The 14,670-nt window shown below is 46.8% G+C and overlaps 1 protein-coding gene across 2 annotated transcripts in view; it reads right to left on the bottom strand.

The window, feature by feature from the left end:
- Positions 1 to 10,469: 10,469 nt before the first annotated feature.
- Positions 10,470 to 14,670, bottom strand: part of ANK2 (ankyrin 2) — a gene marked incomplete at both ends in the record, with an annotated part of 208,602 nt that continues 204,401 nt past the window's right edge. For both annotated transcript variants that reach the window (XM_084252160.1, XM_084252161.1), the window contains 2 exons: positions 10,470 to 10,653; positions 13,733 to 13,824. In XM_084252160.1, the coding sequence (XP_084108286.1) occupies positions 10,470 to 10,653; positions 13,733 to 13,824 (276 nt within the window). The remainder of the gene's footprint in view (positions 10,654 to 13,732; positions 13,825 to 14,670) is intronic.

The following is a 14,670-nucleotide window of genomic DNA, read 5'->3' as shown; positions in this document are numbered from 1 at the left end:
CGGCAGGAGAGGTCTGCGCGCCATGTGGGACCCTCCTCCGGTGGCCGGGGAGCAGCCGGGGATCGAACCGGCGCTGCAGAGGCTGCGGGCAGCTTCGCAACCCAGCGCTCAACCGCTGCGCCACCGGGGAGGCCCCATTATGTCTATTTTCTGAGACAAACTTTCCTAATTTTCCTTTACGTTGAAGAGCTTTACTGCTGCTCACACACACACACACACACACACACACACACACACACACACTCCCCACGCACATCTGTTCATGTTTTGGGAGATTTCAGTTTGGGAGACTAGGGGCCCCTCCATTACAGCGGGAGGTGAAGGTGAAGGGGAATGGGAGCCTGTTCCTCATCACACTCCCATGCTCCCTACCGTCAAAGGCCTCTGATGTCTCCTCTGCTCTCTGCTTTTGATGCAAAATGGCTCCTAAAAAAACCCTGGAATCGAAACACCACATCTTGATGGTGCAGATCTTGGGACCCCCGCTGAGGAGTCCAGGGCAGAAGCAGAGGCCACCTCTATTCATCAGCTGCCATTTGCAGGACTGAGAGATTATTTCCGGGATCCCGGGGGTCCCAGATCTTCCCCAACAGAGAAGAGCCTGCCCTAACATTCCCCTTACTGCAGTCCCTCACAAGCCAGCCAGGGAGACGACTCAGCGGTGTGGTCTCTTCTTCAAACTGAATTCTTTTAGAAAGATCCACTGTCTCCATTCAGAGGATCACTCAGTCCACTCATACAGCCCCCAAGAGGACATGTATTAGTAAGTCGAGCACAATTAAAGTGACCACCCAGGACACTGGGAGACGCAGCCCACCAGTCCATGGCCATCAGCAGAGTCCTACACATTTAGCACTTGGGCAAAAACAACTCTGGGGGCCTCCCTGGTGGCGCAAGGGGTTAAGCACAACACTATGAAGCTCCCCACAGCCTCTGCAGCATGAGTTCGATTCCCGGCCAGCCAGGGAGCTACCCACATGGCACAGCAGACCTCTCCTGTGTCGCCCACTGCTCCCCTCAGCAGTGTATTTCATCAGTCTGCCTGTTCTGTTCCCTGCTCTGTCTCTGGTGAATCCTCTCACCCTCCCGTGCATCTGGCCTGTACCCCAGTTCGTAACATCCTGCAAGGAAAAGAAACAAAATTATAAAGTTACAAATTAGCCCAGAGATGGATTCTGTAACATCCGATTTGCCTGTATTTTCTTCTTTTAAAATATTGACATGTAAAATTTATTTTCCTTGCGTTTGCTTTTGCTTGAAAGTATCTGACACATGTAAAATGTATTTTGCTTGTATTTTCTTTTCTTCTAAAACAGTAACCATTGGACTATTGTGTTACTTGTGATATATTCCCAAGACAGAAAACTTGGAAAACACAGACAACCACAAAGAAAAACACTACGAGCTAATTCTCACACTCAAAGATGACTTTTGTGCATCTAGCCCTTTCGCCTTGTGTGCGCGTGTGTCTGTGTGAGCATGGGCCTGTGTGTGTCTGGTGCGCGTGTGTGCAATGGTAAACAGTGACTTCCTGCTGACTCAGAGCTGAAAGGTTTTGCAAACCCCAGAGGTCAAGATCCATAAGGGCCTCACCACCCTTCACACAGCACAGACTGAGATTGTGAAACCAGTTTGGCACATGTAGCTCATCACTCACTTTGGAAGAATCTAAAAGAAAGGGGTGTGGAGCGCTCTGTGGAGTTGCCGATGTGCTGCGAATTTCCCTTTCGGTCGGTCCCCTCGCTGGGCAGGTGGAGATTCAAGCAAGCTGCTTGCAAAGTCGGCTGGTGTTTTCTGAGAGCAGGAGATCACACGAGGCCGAGTCAAAGCTGCAGAGTCCAGCGTGGTCTGTGCTAAATGAACAAAGGAACAGTCTGCGTGGGGCTGGCTGGACTCCCGGGTGTGCACAGACCAAGAACGCACCAGACAGGTGGGCAGGAGAGGAGACCCACCTGGAGTTGGCCTGAGAAGGGCGCCCCGAGGACACACCCACGGGGGCGCACTGCCAGCGACTGCGTCAGCTAAGCCAGAGGAGTGGGAGGCGGAGAGGCCAGCACAAAGGTCATGGGTTGCATTCCAGTTTTCCTGGAAACCAAATATTGCTTGAGTAACAGCGTAAAGGATGCGTTTGTATGACGACACGCCCAGAAAAGTCCCAAAGGAAGTCATGTTCTACAAGGACAGCCTATTCATCGTTGGGCATGGATAAAGCTGAATCACCGGGCAGGTGAGGGCATCATCAATGCACTGGGCATGCGGCTAGTTCCCCCGGTGACGGGTGACTGCCCCTGACAGCTGTGGCCTCTGACCTCGGAGCCTGTCTTCCGAGGCTCAGGAGCTCCAGAGGGCCAACGTCTGCAAAGCCGGATGCTTACAATTACAAGATGAATTTATTGTGGGGTGGGGGGCTGTAGAGTCAGGAATGGACACAGTGCAAGTTTTCTAGGATCCAGCAGACCGGGTAAAGGAGGAGTCAGAGTCCTCAGTAGTTTTTGCAGGTCTTTTATTGGTATTTACCCGGTGCACAGCAGACAGGGGTGCTGGGGGGCCGGGAGGCTGGCAGGCCTCCCAGCCCCCAGCAAGTCTTCATTCTATCTGGGCTCTCCAGCCTTCTCTCTGCTTCTGCTTCAGCTTCTTGGCTTCTCCTGGCGTCCCCGTGATGCCGCCCTTAAAAGCCCAGTCTCAGCCCAGGTGAATCCCATCTACCTATGCCCACACCCTACTCCAGGTGCCCGCCATCAGGCCTGCATTCAGGACCGCAGGGATCCATCATCTATCCTGATGGCGGGAGGGCAGAAAAGCCTGACACTTTTCCTGACCCTACAGGGGCCCACATTTCTATAGTATAAGCACAGAGCTCAGTCAGTATCAAAAAGCTGGGGGAAGGTAGGGGAGCTGGCCAGGCAGAGTGGACGGGTCTCTGTTCCTAACCTTGTCAGCTGTCCATCTGCTGGGCGTGTAGGTTGCACCTCTAGGGCCAGAGTCACCAGCAGCTTTTGCCAAACCTTAGAGAAATATCAGGAGCACAGGCTCAGGGAGGCCATTTGCATCGCAAAGGACCTCACACATAGACGTGCTATCTTTACACATTTAGAGGCTCCTCATGAGGACTGCAGGTTCCTCTTCAGTTAGTGGCCCCTGCACGGCCTCTGGCAAGTCTGCCTGTCGGTGTCTTCATATATAAGTGGCTGTTTTTTAATTAATCACTGAAACAAGGTCAAGATGGCCCCACCATTCCCAGCTGAGGTCTGGGGTCACCCGCAAAAGTGCCTCCAGCTGCACAGGAACACCGTGGCAGCCAAGTGCTGAGAACAGTCTGCTCACAAGATGTTCTCAGTAACTGTCAGTTATTTTTAAGAGAAAGACTATTATCGAAGCAGATCCGGGCTTCGGGAGACTTTCGTCTGCTTAATGACTCCCCTTTAACGTGCTTACATTTTAACTCGACAGTCACCATGCGGCACCGCAGCCTGTTAGAGCTGGCAAAGGTCTAGGAGCTACCCAGTCCACAATGCCCTTCACGGTTGACAGCTAAATTGGAAATCTAGAAAAATCCGGCAACATCTTCTCTGACCAGGCTCCTGAGCTGGGAGATTTCCCCTTTACTGTAATTGGGGGGCCACTGGCAAATGGCCGGTCCTCTGCTGCCCTCTAGAGGCAAGTTGGGGGAATTGTCTTATGTACAATAATAGAAAACACAGTCGCCCAAAGAAACTTCCTTTGCAGAGGCTCAAAGAGCGTGTAAGAAAGTCTCTACAGGGGGCACCAACATAGCTCAGTCGGGGATGTTTACACTGAAGCAAGTCTCTACACACTGTCTCAATAATGAAGTCAAAGTAAAAATTATTACAAGTTGCAAATATTTGTATTTGCAAAAAGCCACAAATCATGTAAGGGACTGTTCCTTTTGAGCATGCAGTTTCCCTGTGTCATGCATTCTCCATTGGTTTGAAAGGGTTGGTTATGTATGAACAGACCAACTGCTAGGCTTTAACCACCTACATATACTAGCTAGATCTTCCAACAATGCAGAAGGAAGGTCTACCTGGTGATGGTGGGCTGCCCAGGGCTGAGACCGAAGTGGTCGTGGAGAGCATGATACCAGAGAATTTTCTCTATTCTTGCAAATTGTTATGAAGTGATGCTAGCATGAGCATAACTTCAATTTCTTTTTTTTTTTTGAAAGATTTATTTATTTATACAAGCCCTGGGTACAGTCAGAAGCGTGGGAGGGTGAGAGAATTCACCAGAGCCAGAGCGGGGAGCAGAGCAGGCAGAAGGACCGAAGTACACTGCTGAGGGGAGCAGCGGGCGGCAGGAGAGGTCTGCGCGCCATGTGGGACCCTCGCCTGCTGCCGGGGATCGAACTGGCACAGCAGAGGCAGGCAGCTTCGCAGCCCAGCACTCAACCGCTGCGCCACCAGGGGAGGCCCAACTTCAATTTCCACCTTTGTTAAGGAAGCACTACTATGCATACACCTATGTCATTCTAACATTTTATAAAACTCATCTCTTCTGACAAAAATCAAGAAAAAATACATTTTAGGGGCTCCCTGGTGGCACAAGGGGTTAAGATGCAACCTTTGAAGCTACCCACATGGTGCAGCAGACCTCTCCTGACTCACCCGCTGCTCCCCTCAGCAGTGTATTTTGTCAGTCTGCCTGTTCTGCTCCCCGCTCTGTCTCTGGTGAATCTCTCACCCCTCCCACCTCTGGCCTGTACCCCAGCTCTTGTATACATAAATAAATCTTTTTTTAAAAAAAGAATACATTTTACCAAATGCCTCTTGGCCATCCAAAGGACAAATCATACAATGTTTTTTTTTTTTTCTTTTGGCCTTGAAATGTGGGTGATTCCTTACTAACAGTTCTTAGTAATGAACCATTTGTGTATCTTCAAATGAAGCCCCTTGGTCACAGTTAATATTTTTAAAAATGTGTAGCAAATTGTATTTCTTGTTTTGCAATTCTTGCATTGCTTGTTCTTAGCAAAATTGGTCTTCGAATTTTGGCTGCTATTGTTATTTTGGGGTGCATTTTGTCCAGTTTGGGCACTAATAATACACTCGAGCTCGTCTTCCCCAGGCTCTGAGGCTGCTTCACTCGCAGGCTCCATAGCCTCTCGCGATCACGATCCATTCAGCCGCCCCTGCTCCTGGAAATCAGGGGGTGGCCCTGAATCTTCCACACTCCAGTCACAGGCCATTACCCTGGCAACCAGTCCTCCCTCAGACGCCCTCCAAATCAACGCATTCACATAGACTCAGTGTGGACTGGGGCTTATTTAGGATAATGAGACACACCGTTCACTTTGGGGGCACAGAAGCCCTATCAGGTACCAAGGATGAGACACCAAGTATTTGGACAAAAGGTGCCGCCAGTCCTAGGAAACTGCAGCGGTTTAAGGAGCCCTATGCCTGCACCAGGCCAAGGCCAAACAGATACACCTTGTTACAAATCAGTATCCCATTCCCGCTCTCTTTCCTGCACTTTTCTGTTTTCTCTCTTCCCTCTGGTTTACCTTTCGCGCCGCTGCCTCCCTTAGTTTCAAGACTCTGAGATAGATTTTGTAGCTTTACTGTTTTTCTGTTCTAACTAGTAGAGTGATTTTTTAAGATTTACACTGAAGACACGTAACGTGTGGCATGTTCTCCTAAGTTTGCCACAGGTGGGACCATGAAAATTCTCTATCATGGCGACAGGGTTAAGGGGACGGCTGAGTTCGAGCCCACACCCAGCAAATGCCACCCTGTGTGGACTGGGTGCTGAGAAGCTCCGCACATCTGCAGAGACAGCTGGTGTCTCCCCACCTCCTGCCGAGCCCCGGGGCTACCAGACTTCTTTGTAGCAGCTGTGACGGGCCTGTCGCCTGAAGATTTGCTCTGGGAATGGGGGCAGCTTTATCCAGCTAGGTATTCAGTATTGAGAGTGAAGAAAAAAGAAAACCCAAATCAGAGTTTGTGAGGGAAACTTAGAAAAGGAAGGAAAGCAGAGCTGAGCTGGAAGAGCTCAGTGAGAACAGAGGGCCTGAGGACACCCGCCTGGGAAGGGGAAGACCTGGAGGGCTTCATCCACAGCACTGACCTCTGTGGACACGCCAGGCCCATTCTACAAGGGTGTTAAGGCCAAAGCACCACTCCTTGGAGGCTGGGTCCTCCCCCGAGGGGGAAGGTCACCAACACCAGTCCCTCACCCATGGGGCACGCAAGGCTTCTGTCAAGCCACCTTGACAGCTGGGTGGATTCCAATCCAGGTCTCACTTCAAGGTCACCTGTTGCCTGCCTTGTCACCACCCTCACCTAGACATCGGAGGATTGAGCCAGTCACACCAGCAGTGAGCAGAGACAGAGGCGGGAGGAACCCAAATACCACCAGCCAACAGCTCTGCGGCCTCACAAGCCAGCTCTACCCCAGGATGTTCACGTGCGCATTTACTCCCTCCTGGGGAGCGAATTTAGAACAAGGGAGTGCTTTTGTTCTTCCCAGGAAGTCTGAGTGTAACCAGAAAAAGAATATTTTAACGTGCACACAGGAGTCGGGAACGAAGGAATGTTTTGCAGACATTCACTTGGGTGATTCACTCTGAGATTGCAGGTCTAGCTTTAATTAGATCAGAAGCAGAACTCCTTGAGCTGAAGGAAGGAAAGTGTAGCTCTGTGTTTTCAGGAGAGTGTAGCTTGGAAAGCAGAGAGGTTTCACGGAAAACAGAGACTGTCAAAGAAGCCTTTTTTACAGGAAAAAGAAAACAAGCAAACCGCCTTCACTCCTTTGTCCGGGAAAACCTTGAACCACTCTGAGATCCTGGTTCATAGGACCCTTTGTGTTGCTTCTTTATCTGTTTTCCCTCTGTGCTGGCCTCCCTGGCCTCTCCCTGAGTCTCCCTGTGGACAGACTGAGACCCCACCCGCTGGAGCGTAAATTCAGCACAAGCCTGTTTCAAGGAGCCCCTATGACCGCTGTGCCTCTTTGTGTCCAATGCAAACCATTTAGGAGAGGCACGTCAATTCCCCTCATTGTGGATGGGTTCCCCACTCCGCGTTTTAAATATACGAACCACTGTTCATTTTTCTATGGGGTTTGCTCGCCACATAATGAAACAGAAGACGACACTCAATACCTCTGATGTTGCATCTTCTCTGGACAGTGGAAGTCCAAGAATTCTCCTCCAAGAAGGGAACAGAGCAGGCGAGAGAAGAGAGAGCTTACACAGTCAGCCCTACTTGGGATTTTTTTTTTTTACCTTTGACGCAGTTTTCTTTGAAATATTTCAAGTGCAATTGGAATTGCAATTTCAGAAGAGTTTGTGAATCAACACAAAAGATAAGCCAGATCCAGTGAGGAAGCTTCATCACACAATAGCAAATTTATATAAAACCTATTCAATTTCTAAACCTTTATGTTTGGATTTTACAAACGTTGCTAGAAAGGCAGAAAAGGGATGACACAAAAAAACACAAAGAAACTCTCCAAACACAACTGATTTCAGTTTTGCATGTTCCAGCTGTGGTTCTATTAATGTAGTCATGGAATTTCGATTTCTCAGGCTACACGAGAGAAAGAAAACTCAGAGCAAGACGCAGTTGCCAAAGGTGGGAAGTGTTTGCAGCACACCTTCTAGGGCACCCCACACAGTCCTGCTTGGACACTTTACTCAGCCTCCAACCAGATTACCCCTTCCTACCCCCACCTCCCAGATTCCTATTTCTCATTGACTAGCTAAGCCCAACATGAAAATAAATCCTTCCTCCTTAAGTAACATGTGATTGTTATTTTATTGTTAAATAAAACTTCTTTGCAAAAGAGACAAAATATTCCACACACACACACACACACACACACACACACACACACACACTGCCCCAGTGCTTAATACACTGTCAGGCATACAACATACTAAATTAACACAAGACAAAAGCTATTTGGGTCTTCTTATGGCTTGAAAAATCTCTCTCTCTCTGTCTCTCTCTGTCTCTCTCTCTCACTCACACACACACACACACACACACACACACACACACGCACGCGCACAAGCATGCTCTCAATTTTAGGATATCCTTTATTTAAAGAGTTTAGTTGATGAGATTATTTTAAAGCCATTCCCGAGTTTTTCCAACAATTCACTCACCTTATTTCCCTCTTTCAGGTAAATACAAAGGCTACCGTCTTACAATGAAAATATTTCCACCCCTAAGCTAGAGATAACACCTTGCATTTTTAATAACAGGCAGAAAAACGACCCTTCCATTTCCTAAAATATTCCAAGTTTTTCATCTGTCTCTTCCCATTAGAACTCTCTTCTCTCCTGAAATCACGGACCAGTGATAAAGAAGAACAAATCACGGTTGCCACACTGAACACTTGTACATTTTATTGAGTTAAATCAGCCATTGTACACATTGCAGCTATGTATTGTTAGTGCTGTATTTTTTTTTCCATTAACTAATACATGCCCTCATAGATATATTCAATTAGTGTTATCACCATGGGAACAAGATGCTGATTCATCAACTGAAAATTCACTTCTTCTCACAGTATTCAAGTTTTTTGATTACACAGCAAAAATCAAAATCAAAGAAGGTGAATAACCATTATGTTGTTACACAGACATCATCTGCACTGCAAGGAACACGACAGAATGCTTTTCCGGAGCTCCCGTGAAGGGATTGACAAGCAGGCCGTGGTGGTGTGTCTCAGGAAGCTTTGCCCTGGGCCTCGCTCATGGGGCCGCCCAGGGAAGCTTGATTTCCCATTCAACTGCCAGAAAGTGCTAGCGTCTGAGGCTTAGGAAGAGTCGGCTTGTGGGAAACCTCCCTCCTGGGAAATGCTCTCTCTTGGCAACGTTACTTGAAATGATGAAGAACCATTGTTTGTTGCATATGTTCTCGACATTTGGAGCCACGAGTCACTTTTGCACAACAGGAAAAGACCAGATCGGGTTGGAAATCGTTCAAGCCCTGGAGGAGAGCCTCTGGGGCGGTTGGTGTTGGTTGTTTTTTCATTTCATCTTTGTTGAATATACTTTTCTTTAACAAATAACTGATTCAAAATGTATACTGTTTATATGAATATATTTGTGAATATATATATATGTTAAAATGCTACACAGCTTCAACCACTAGAGAAATAAGGAAGCGGACGTGGAAATCACTCAGATTATTCAGGTCCATTCTTGGAAACAAACGAACGAGAAAATGCACACACGCACTTCAGAGTTCCCAAGGGAGTTTGGGCTTCAAATAAATAAACCAAAAAAATGTTATTATTAACCATGACCAAATTTGTCAGGGTGTCTCAACCTTGTCTGCAAGCTAAAAAACAGACTGAGCTGAAACGTTGAAAAGTGCTTACTTCCTGGTAAAAAGAATGAAATCCATTCATGAATGAGATCAGAAGAGGGGTTGTGACTATGGTTCCAATGTTTTCAATGCTCCATGCAGGTATTAGAGAAGATATAACCAGGGAGGAAAAAAAAAAAAATGAAACTGCTCCGACATGGCGGGAGGAGTTGAACTTTTTGTGTGGTAGGTAAATTTCGTTTCCAATTGAGTTATGTACAGTGCAGTGGCCTGAAGATGGCGCCACCAATAAGACAGCGTGGTTTGCTAAAGCAGCAATGAAAACTGGAAAAACTACAGTAGTTATAGCTTTTTAAAATACCCTGCCAACGTGTCCAAAATCGAAAAGACCTGAAGATGCCAGAAAGCCACAGCGCGTAGCTCCCAGCAGCTGATACCTCATTGCTTCGATGTCTGCCATCTGCTCCCTTCCTGCCCTCCTCAGACTGGCTGGGGGAGAGTGAGAAGCCATGGCTGGGCCGCACCAGCACCAGGGTGTAGTTAGGGAAGCTCCTGGAGGTTAACAACCCATCTTTAACTAGGAGCCATGGCTACTCTGGAAGTTCTAAGGACGTGGTACGTCTGAAGTGCTTCTTGGCGGTAGAACTGTGTTATCACTCGATTGTGTTAGCAATATCTTGATTAGCCACGGTCCAGCCATTTCTAGAGGCGTTTTATTCCTTGATGCCCAGTGTAGTTATGATAGGCAGTGGTTTAAATTTTAACAGGTCATTCATCTGAGCATTTTAGCTATATACATTGTACACGGATGTCCCTCCCAGAGACTCCGAGACACCGTCACTTGAAGAGGTCTGCGGGTGAAGTTCTTCTGATAATGGATTTCCATGGAGCTTGTGCAGAAGCCAAGAACGAATGGGTGGCCAGTTCCCAGGTTAGCACAGACCCAACAGGGAAGTGGATACAGCATCCAGAATGAGGGATGCTATCTTTGGTCACAAATTAGCTTACAGTTAAAGAGGATTGGGGGGGAAACTGAAATAAAACGCAGTGTGTTTGCTAAAAGTGGAACTGCCAGGTAGCCCGTGGATTAGGCCTGCTAGGTTGCTCCGCTAGAGAATCGGGAAGTTGCATATTGAGTGAATGTGGTTGCTGGGGTGAGAACTGGGCGGCCCCTCATTTGGCCTCTTGCTTGGAGTCCTCCTTGCTGAAATGCCGAAGGAGGCGCTGGAGGTCGCGCTGGAGGTCATCCTGGTCTAGTGCTTCCGGTACATCCTCCAGGTGCTCCAGGTAAATGCGTTTTCCGTGCTGGTCCTTCACCACAGCCTTCTTCTGTGTACTGGCCTTACTCATTGTTGTCCTGGAGGAAAGCAGACAAGAGATAATTATGCTCTGTGTTTGGTATGGGGGTATAACCACGATGCAAAAGTCCTTCCTGTCTCACTTCTAGATGTTTCTACACCCAGAGAGGAGTACAATCAAAGCCATCTTTTCAGGTCTTTTTGTTAAACATGCATTCCCATCTGAAATGACTGGTGAGCTTTTTAAAGACGTGATTGGAACAAGGCATGCTTTTATCTTAAAGAAATACGCTCAGAGAATAAAAACATGCTTTAGGATGCTGCTCTCCAAAAGTTACCATAACTTCACTTGTATTTTGGTGCAGGTGCCCTGATTTAAAATAACTTGGCTTATCCTCAAATAGTGATTCCATAAATACATTTTTGATAGGAAAAAATAATCTTTTCCACTTTAAAGTCGATTTTATTCAATTCATCTATTTTATTTAATATTCCTTAGCTGCCAGCTTAGTCCTTTAGAGGCACATCCTGATGCAAACGTCTCAAAAATGTTCTGAGAGAATTGCTCCTTGACAGATATTTAAAAACTAGAATATTATCCTGGAATATTACAGGAAAGGGACTGCCAACAATAGATGAAGATTCAAGCTTTATGTGGCAACGGTGGAGAAGACAGAGAAAAAAGAAAAAACTAAAGACTAATCCTTCCCCTGTCTTCCCAGCATCCTCGGCACTTTGCCAATTTTATGTCACCTATGGCCATCGGATTGTCCGCAGCTCCCTCCTCAGGCTGGTGGTTCCTTAAGAACAGTGACTATGCAGTACTTTTACATTTTGTATTATTATTTTCCCACAGCCCTCCTTGAAAATGATTACATGGTCTTTTGTTTACTCTTAGTTCTTCTCGCTCTCTACTTGTAAATACAATTCCTCAGTCCACAAATATGCAGTGAGCCTGTTTTAAGTACCAGTCATGTTTATTATAACAAACAAGGAAACTTCATCTCAGAGAACTAAATCAATGCTCCAAATAAAAAACAGCACATTTAGCATGCAGCGGGGCCAAGAGGCAGTGTCTGCATCTGAAACCACAACGTCCTGGCTCATCTCCACCTCAAACCACTGTCGGAATGATCCATTTGTAGCTCTGCCCTGCATTTTCCTGAAGGATTCTTAGAGACCAGGGCTGGAGGCTCTGTTGATGGGCTGCCCTTGTCGTTACCCTGCATTTCAGAACACTGTGAATTTTTGAACTGTGGCTTACTTCAGCCAAAATACTTTCAAGCTTCTTTTGCACATCTGTGGTTTTGTCCTTGCTTCTCACATGTTCTCTTACTCATCCCTTCCCTTTGATACTACTTGAATGATTTTGTATATGAAAAAAAACTTCCATTCGTTCCTCTTGATAAAAAGGTCACACGTGGACCCAATGGTTTAGTTCAAGTGATGCTTTCTGACATTTAGCATTCTTCTTTCGCTCCAAAGGCAGCTATCTGACTGCTTCTGCCAAGAACTAGCAGAAAACTTTATGGCACTGGTGTCAGGGGGCCAGAACATTCCCCTTTGTCACAGGACATCACCTGGCATTTGTGCAGGTTTATATGATGGATGTGTTTATGAATGTGCATCTGTCAATAAATGACAGGAGCCAGGGCTGAGTTTAGATGCAGGCCAGGGGAGCAGTAGCTGTGAAGACATGTCCTTAGTAAGCGTCAGACAGACTCCCTTAACTGTGTCTCTGAGGAACCAGACTGTGCTGTCTGTATCCCTGGCTTCACATTCACCAGCTGTGCTGAGAATGCAGATGGACTGGCCTCTCCATCCCTCCAGGCTTAGGACACCAAGATGCCGGGGCCTGCATGGTTGCTGTGGTTTCATCTGAATAAATGACTTTGAAGTTCAGAGTACAAAAAGCACTTTATCCTTAATTCATGCAGCATTTTTCAAGTTCTGTGAGCAATTATGCTCTTTTAAATTCCTAGCTACTGCTGTTTTTCACATGTGACTGGAGGGCGGGATCCTGACAGAACCTTTAATTTCACTGTTCTAATTATTATGTTTTATGGACTAAAATTAGCTTTGGAGAGTACTATAAATGACAATCTTTCTCTTCTTTTCAATGAGGTGAAAAGCACAATAGTAACTTGAATTTCCATTGTGTCTCTCTTTTCACAGTGCAGCTGGAACATTTTATGAATACTTACAGTGCTGCTAAATAAGGCCAAGAGAGAGATGAGGGTAGACCAGGGAGAGTTCACACACCAGAGAGCCTTTTCTATGCCAAGGAGGCTGCTCACCACTTCCTTGACATTTTCTTAACTTACTAAAGGCCCAGGTTTCAGCATCGATGGATAGATTCAGGTTCATGGGTGTCAAACGCAAGCATATGTTATTTGCCATCCACATGCAGAGTCACAAAATATTGTGTTAAGAAAAGCATGTTACTGGCTCTCCTTGGTGGCACAAGGGGTCAAGATGCAGCCTGTGAAGCTGTCCGCAGTCTCTGCAGCGCGGGTTCGAGCCCCGGCCAGCCAGGGAGATACCCACATGGTGCGGCAGACCTCTCCTGTCGTGCCTGCTGCTCCCCTCAGCAGTGTATCTCAGTCAGTCTGCCTGTTCTGTTCCCTGCACTGTCTCTGGTGGATCCTCTTACCCCCTGCATCTCTGGCCCATACCCCAGCTCTTGTATAAATAAATGAATCTTAAAAAAAAAAACAAAAAAAAAAACTGATGTTAAAAAAAAGCAAGTTACTGTGAAAGCAATGATTTTCTAAGACTGAACCGAAGGCAAATGTCCCAAGATGAAGTGGTGAACAATTGCCTGGGCTCCTCCTCCTATGCTCTCCAAATCTATCAACACAATGGAACAACTGGACTGTCTGCCCTTAACGAAACTCTGGACTTGCTACACTCAGGGAGGGCGCTGTGAACTGGCATCTTGCCACCACTGTGTGTTACTCTGAAAGCATCGCGAGGGTGCTCAGGCACTGCAAGCTGACGGGGTCACCCCTTGACAGTACAAGAGAGGCAGCTGTTCCCAAGTATTAAGGGCCTGTGTGGGGGCTCTGTTTTTATTTTACACTGGAAAACTTTTTTAAGGTGTTAGTTGGCAAACCATCACCCCATGCTAACCCAAACCTCTTAATTACGGATCCATCCTCTTTCAGTATTTCATTCTCTACTAAACTGGGCAAGTGGACTTTCAGGCAGCTACCTGTGTAACTCAGAGCCTGAAGGAAGAAAACACACAAGCGAGACAAAACCATTGTAAACCACAGGTTTGTGAATGTTCTGCTTTGCCTGATTGCTTGACGGTATAAACACACACCTTGAAAGGATAAAAATAATTCTTAGAAGCGGACCGAAGTATTGGGTTGTGTTTAAACATCTCCCGATTGCCTGGGACATTGGTTTCTACTTCACAAATGTTGCTACCTCATATCCATACAGGTTAGTTTTTTTTTGCACCTCGACAGTCCCTGTTCCTTCCTCAGGGGGGTTTTAATGATTAACAAGAAGTAGAGGCAAAAACAAGCAGCAAATAAAACCCAAAGTGTGTGGCTCAGATTATTGGTCTTTTGATGATCCAAAGTTACCAGGTGTCAAAATGAGAAGAACTGCAAAACCCAAATAAGTTAAGCTTTCGAGCCTCCCTCGTGGCCTTGGGGTTAAGTGTCTATCACTGCTATGGCCTGAGTTCTATCCCCGTCCGGGGAGCTGACCCACATGGCGCAGCAGACCTCTCCTGTCTCCCTGCTGCTCCCCTCAGCAGTGTATTTCAGTCAGTCTGCCTCCTGTTCTGCTCCCCACTTTGTCTCTGATGAATCCTCTCACCCCCTCAACTCTGGCCTATACCCACAGTTCTTCTATGTAAAAATAAAAGAAAAAAATAAGGTGAATTTTTATTATTTTTTAAAGATTGATTTATTTATGCATACAAGAGCTGGGGTACAGGCCAGAGGTGCAGGGGGTAAGAGGATTCACCAGAGACAGAGTGGGGAACAGAACAGGCAGACAAACTGAAATACACTGCTGAGGGCAACAGTGGGCTAGTCAGGAGAGGTCTGCTTTGCTAT

The sequence above is a fragment of the Talpa europaea genome, assembly GCF_964194135.1.
Source record: "Talpa europaea genome assembly, chromosome: 13".
Lineage (NCBI taxonomy): Eukaryota > Metazoa > Chordata > Mammalia > Eulipotyphla > Talpidae > Talpa > Talpa europaea.
The sequence above is the reverse complement of the archived record's forward strand: the minus strand, read 5'-3'. Positions and strand labels throughout refer to the sequence as shown.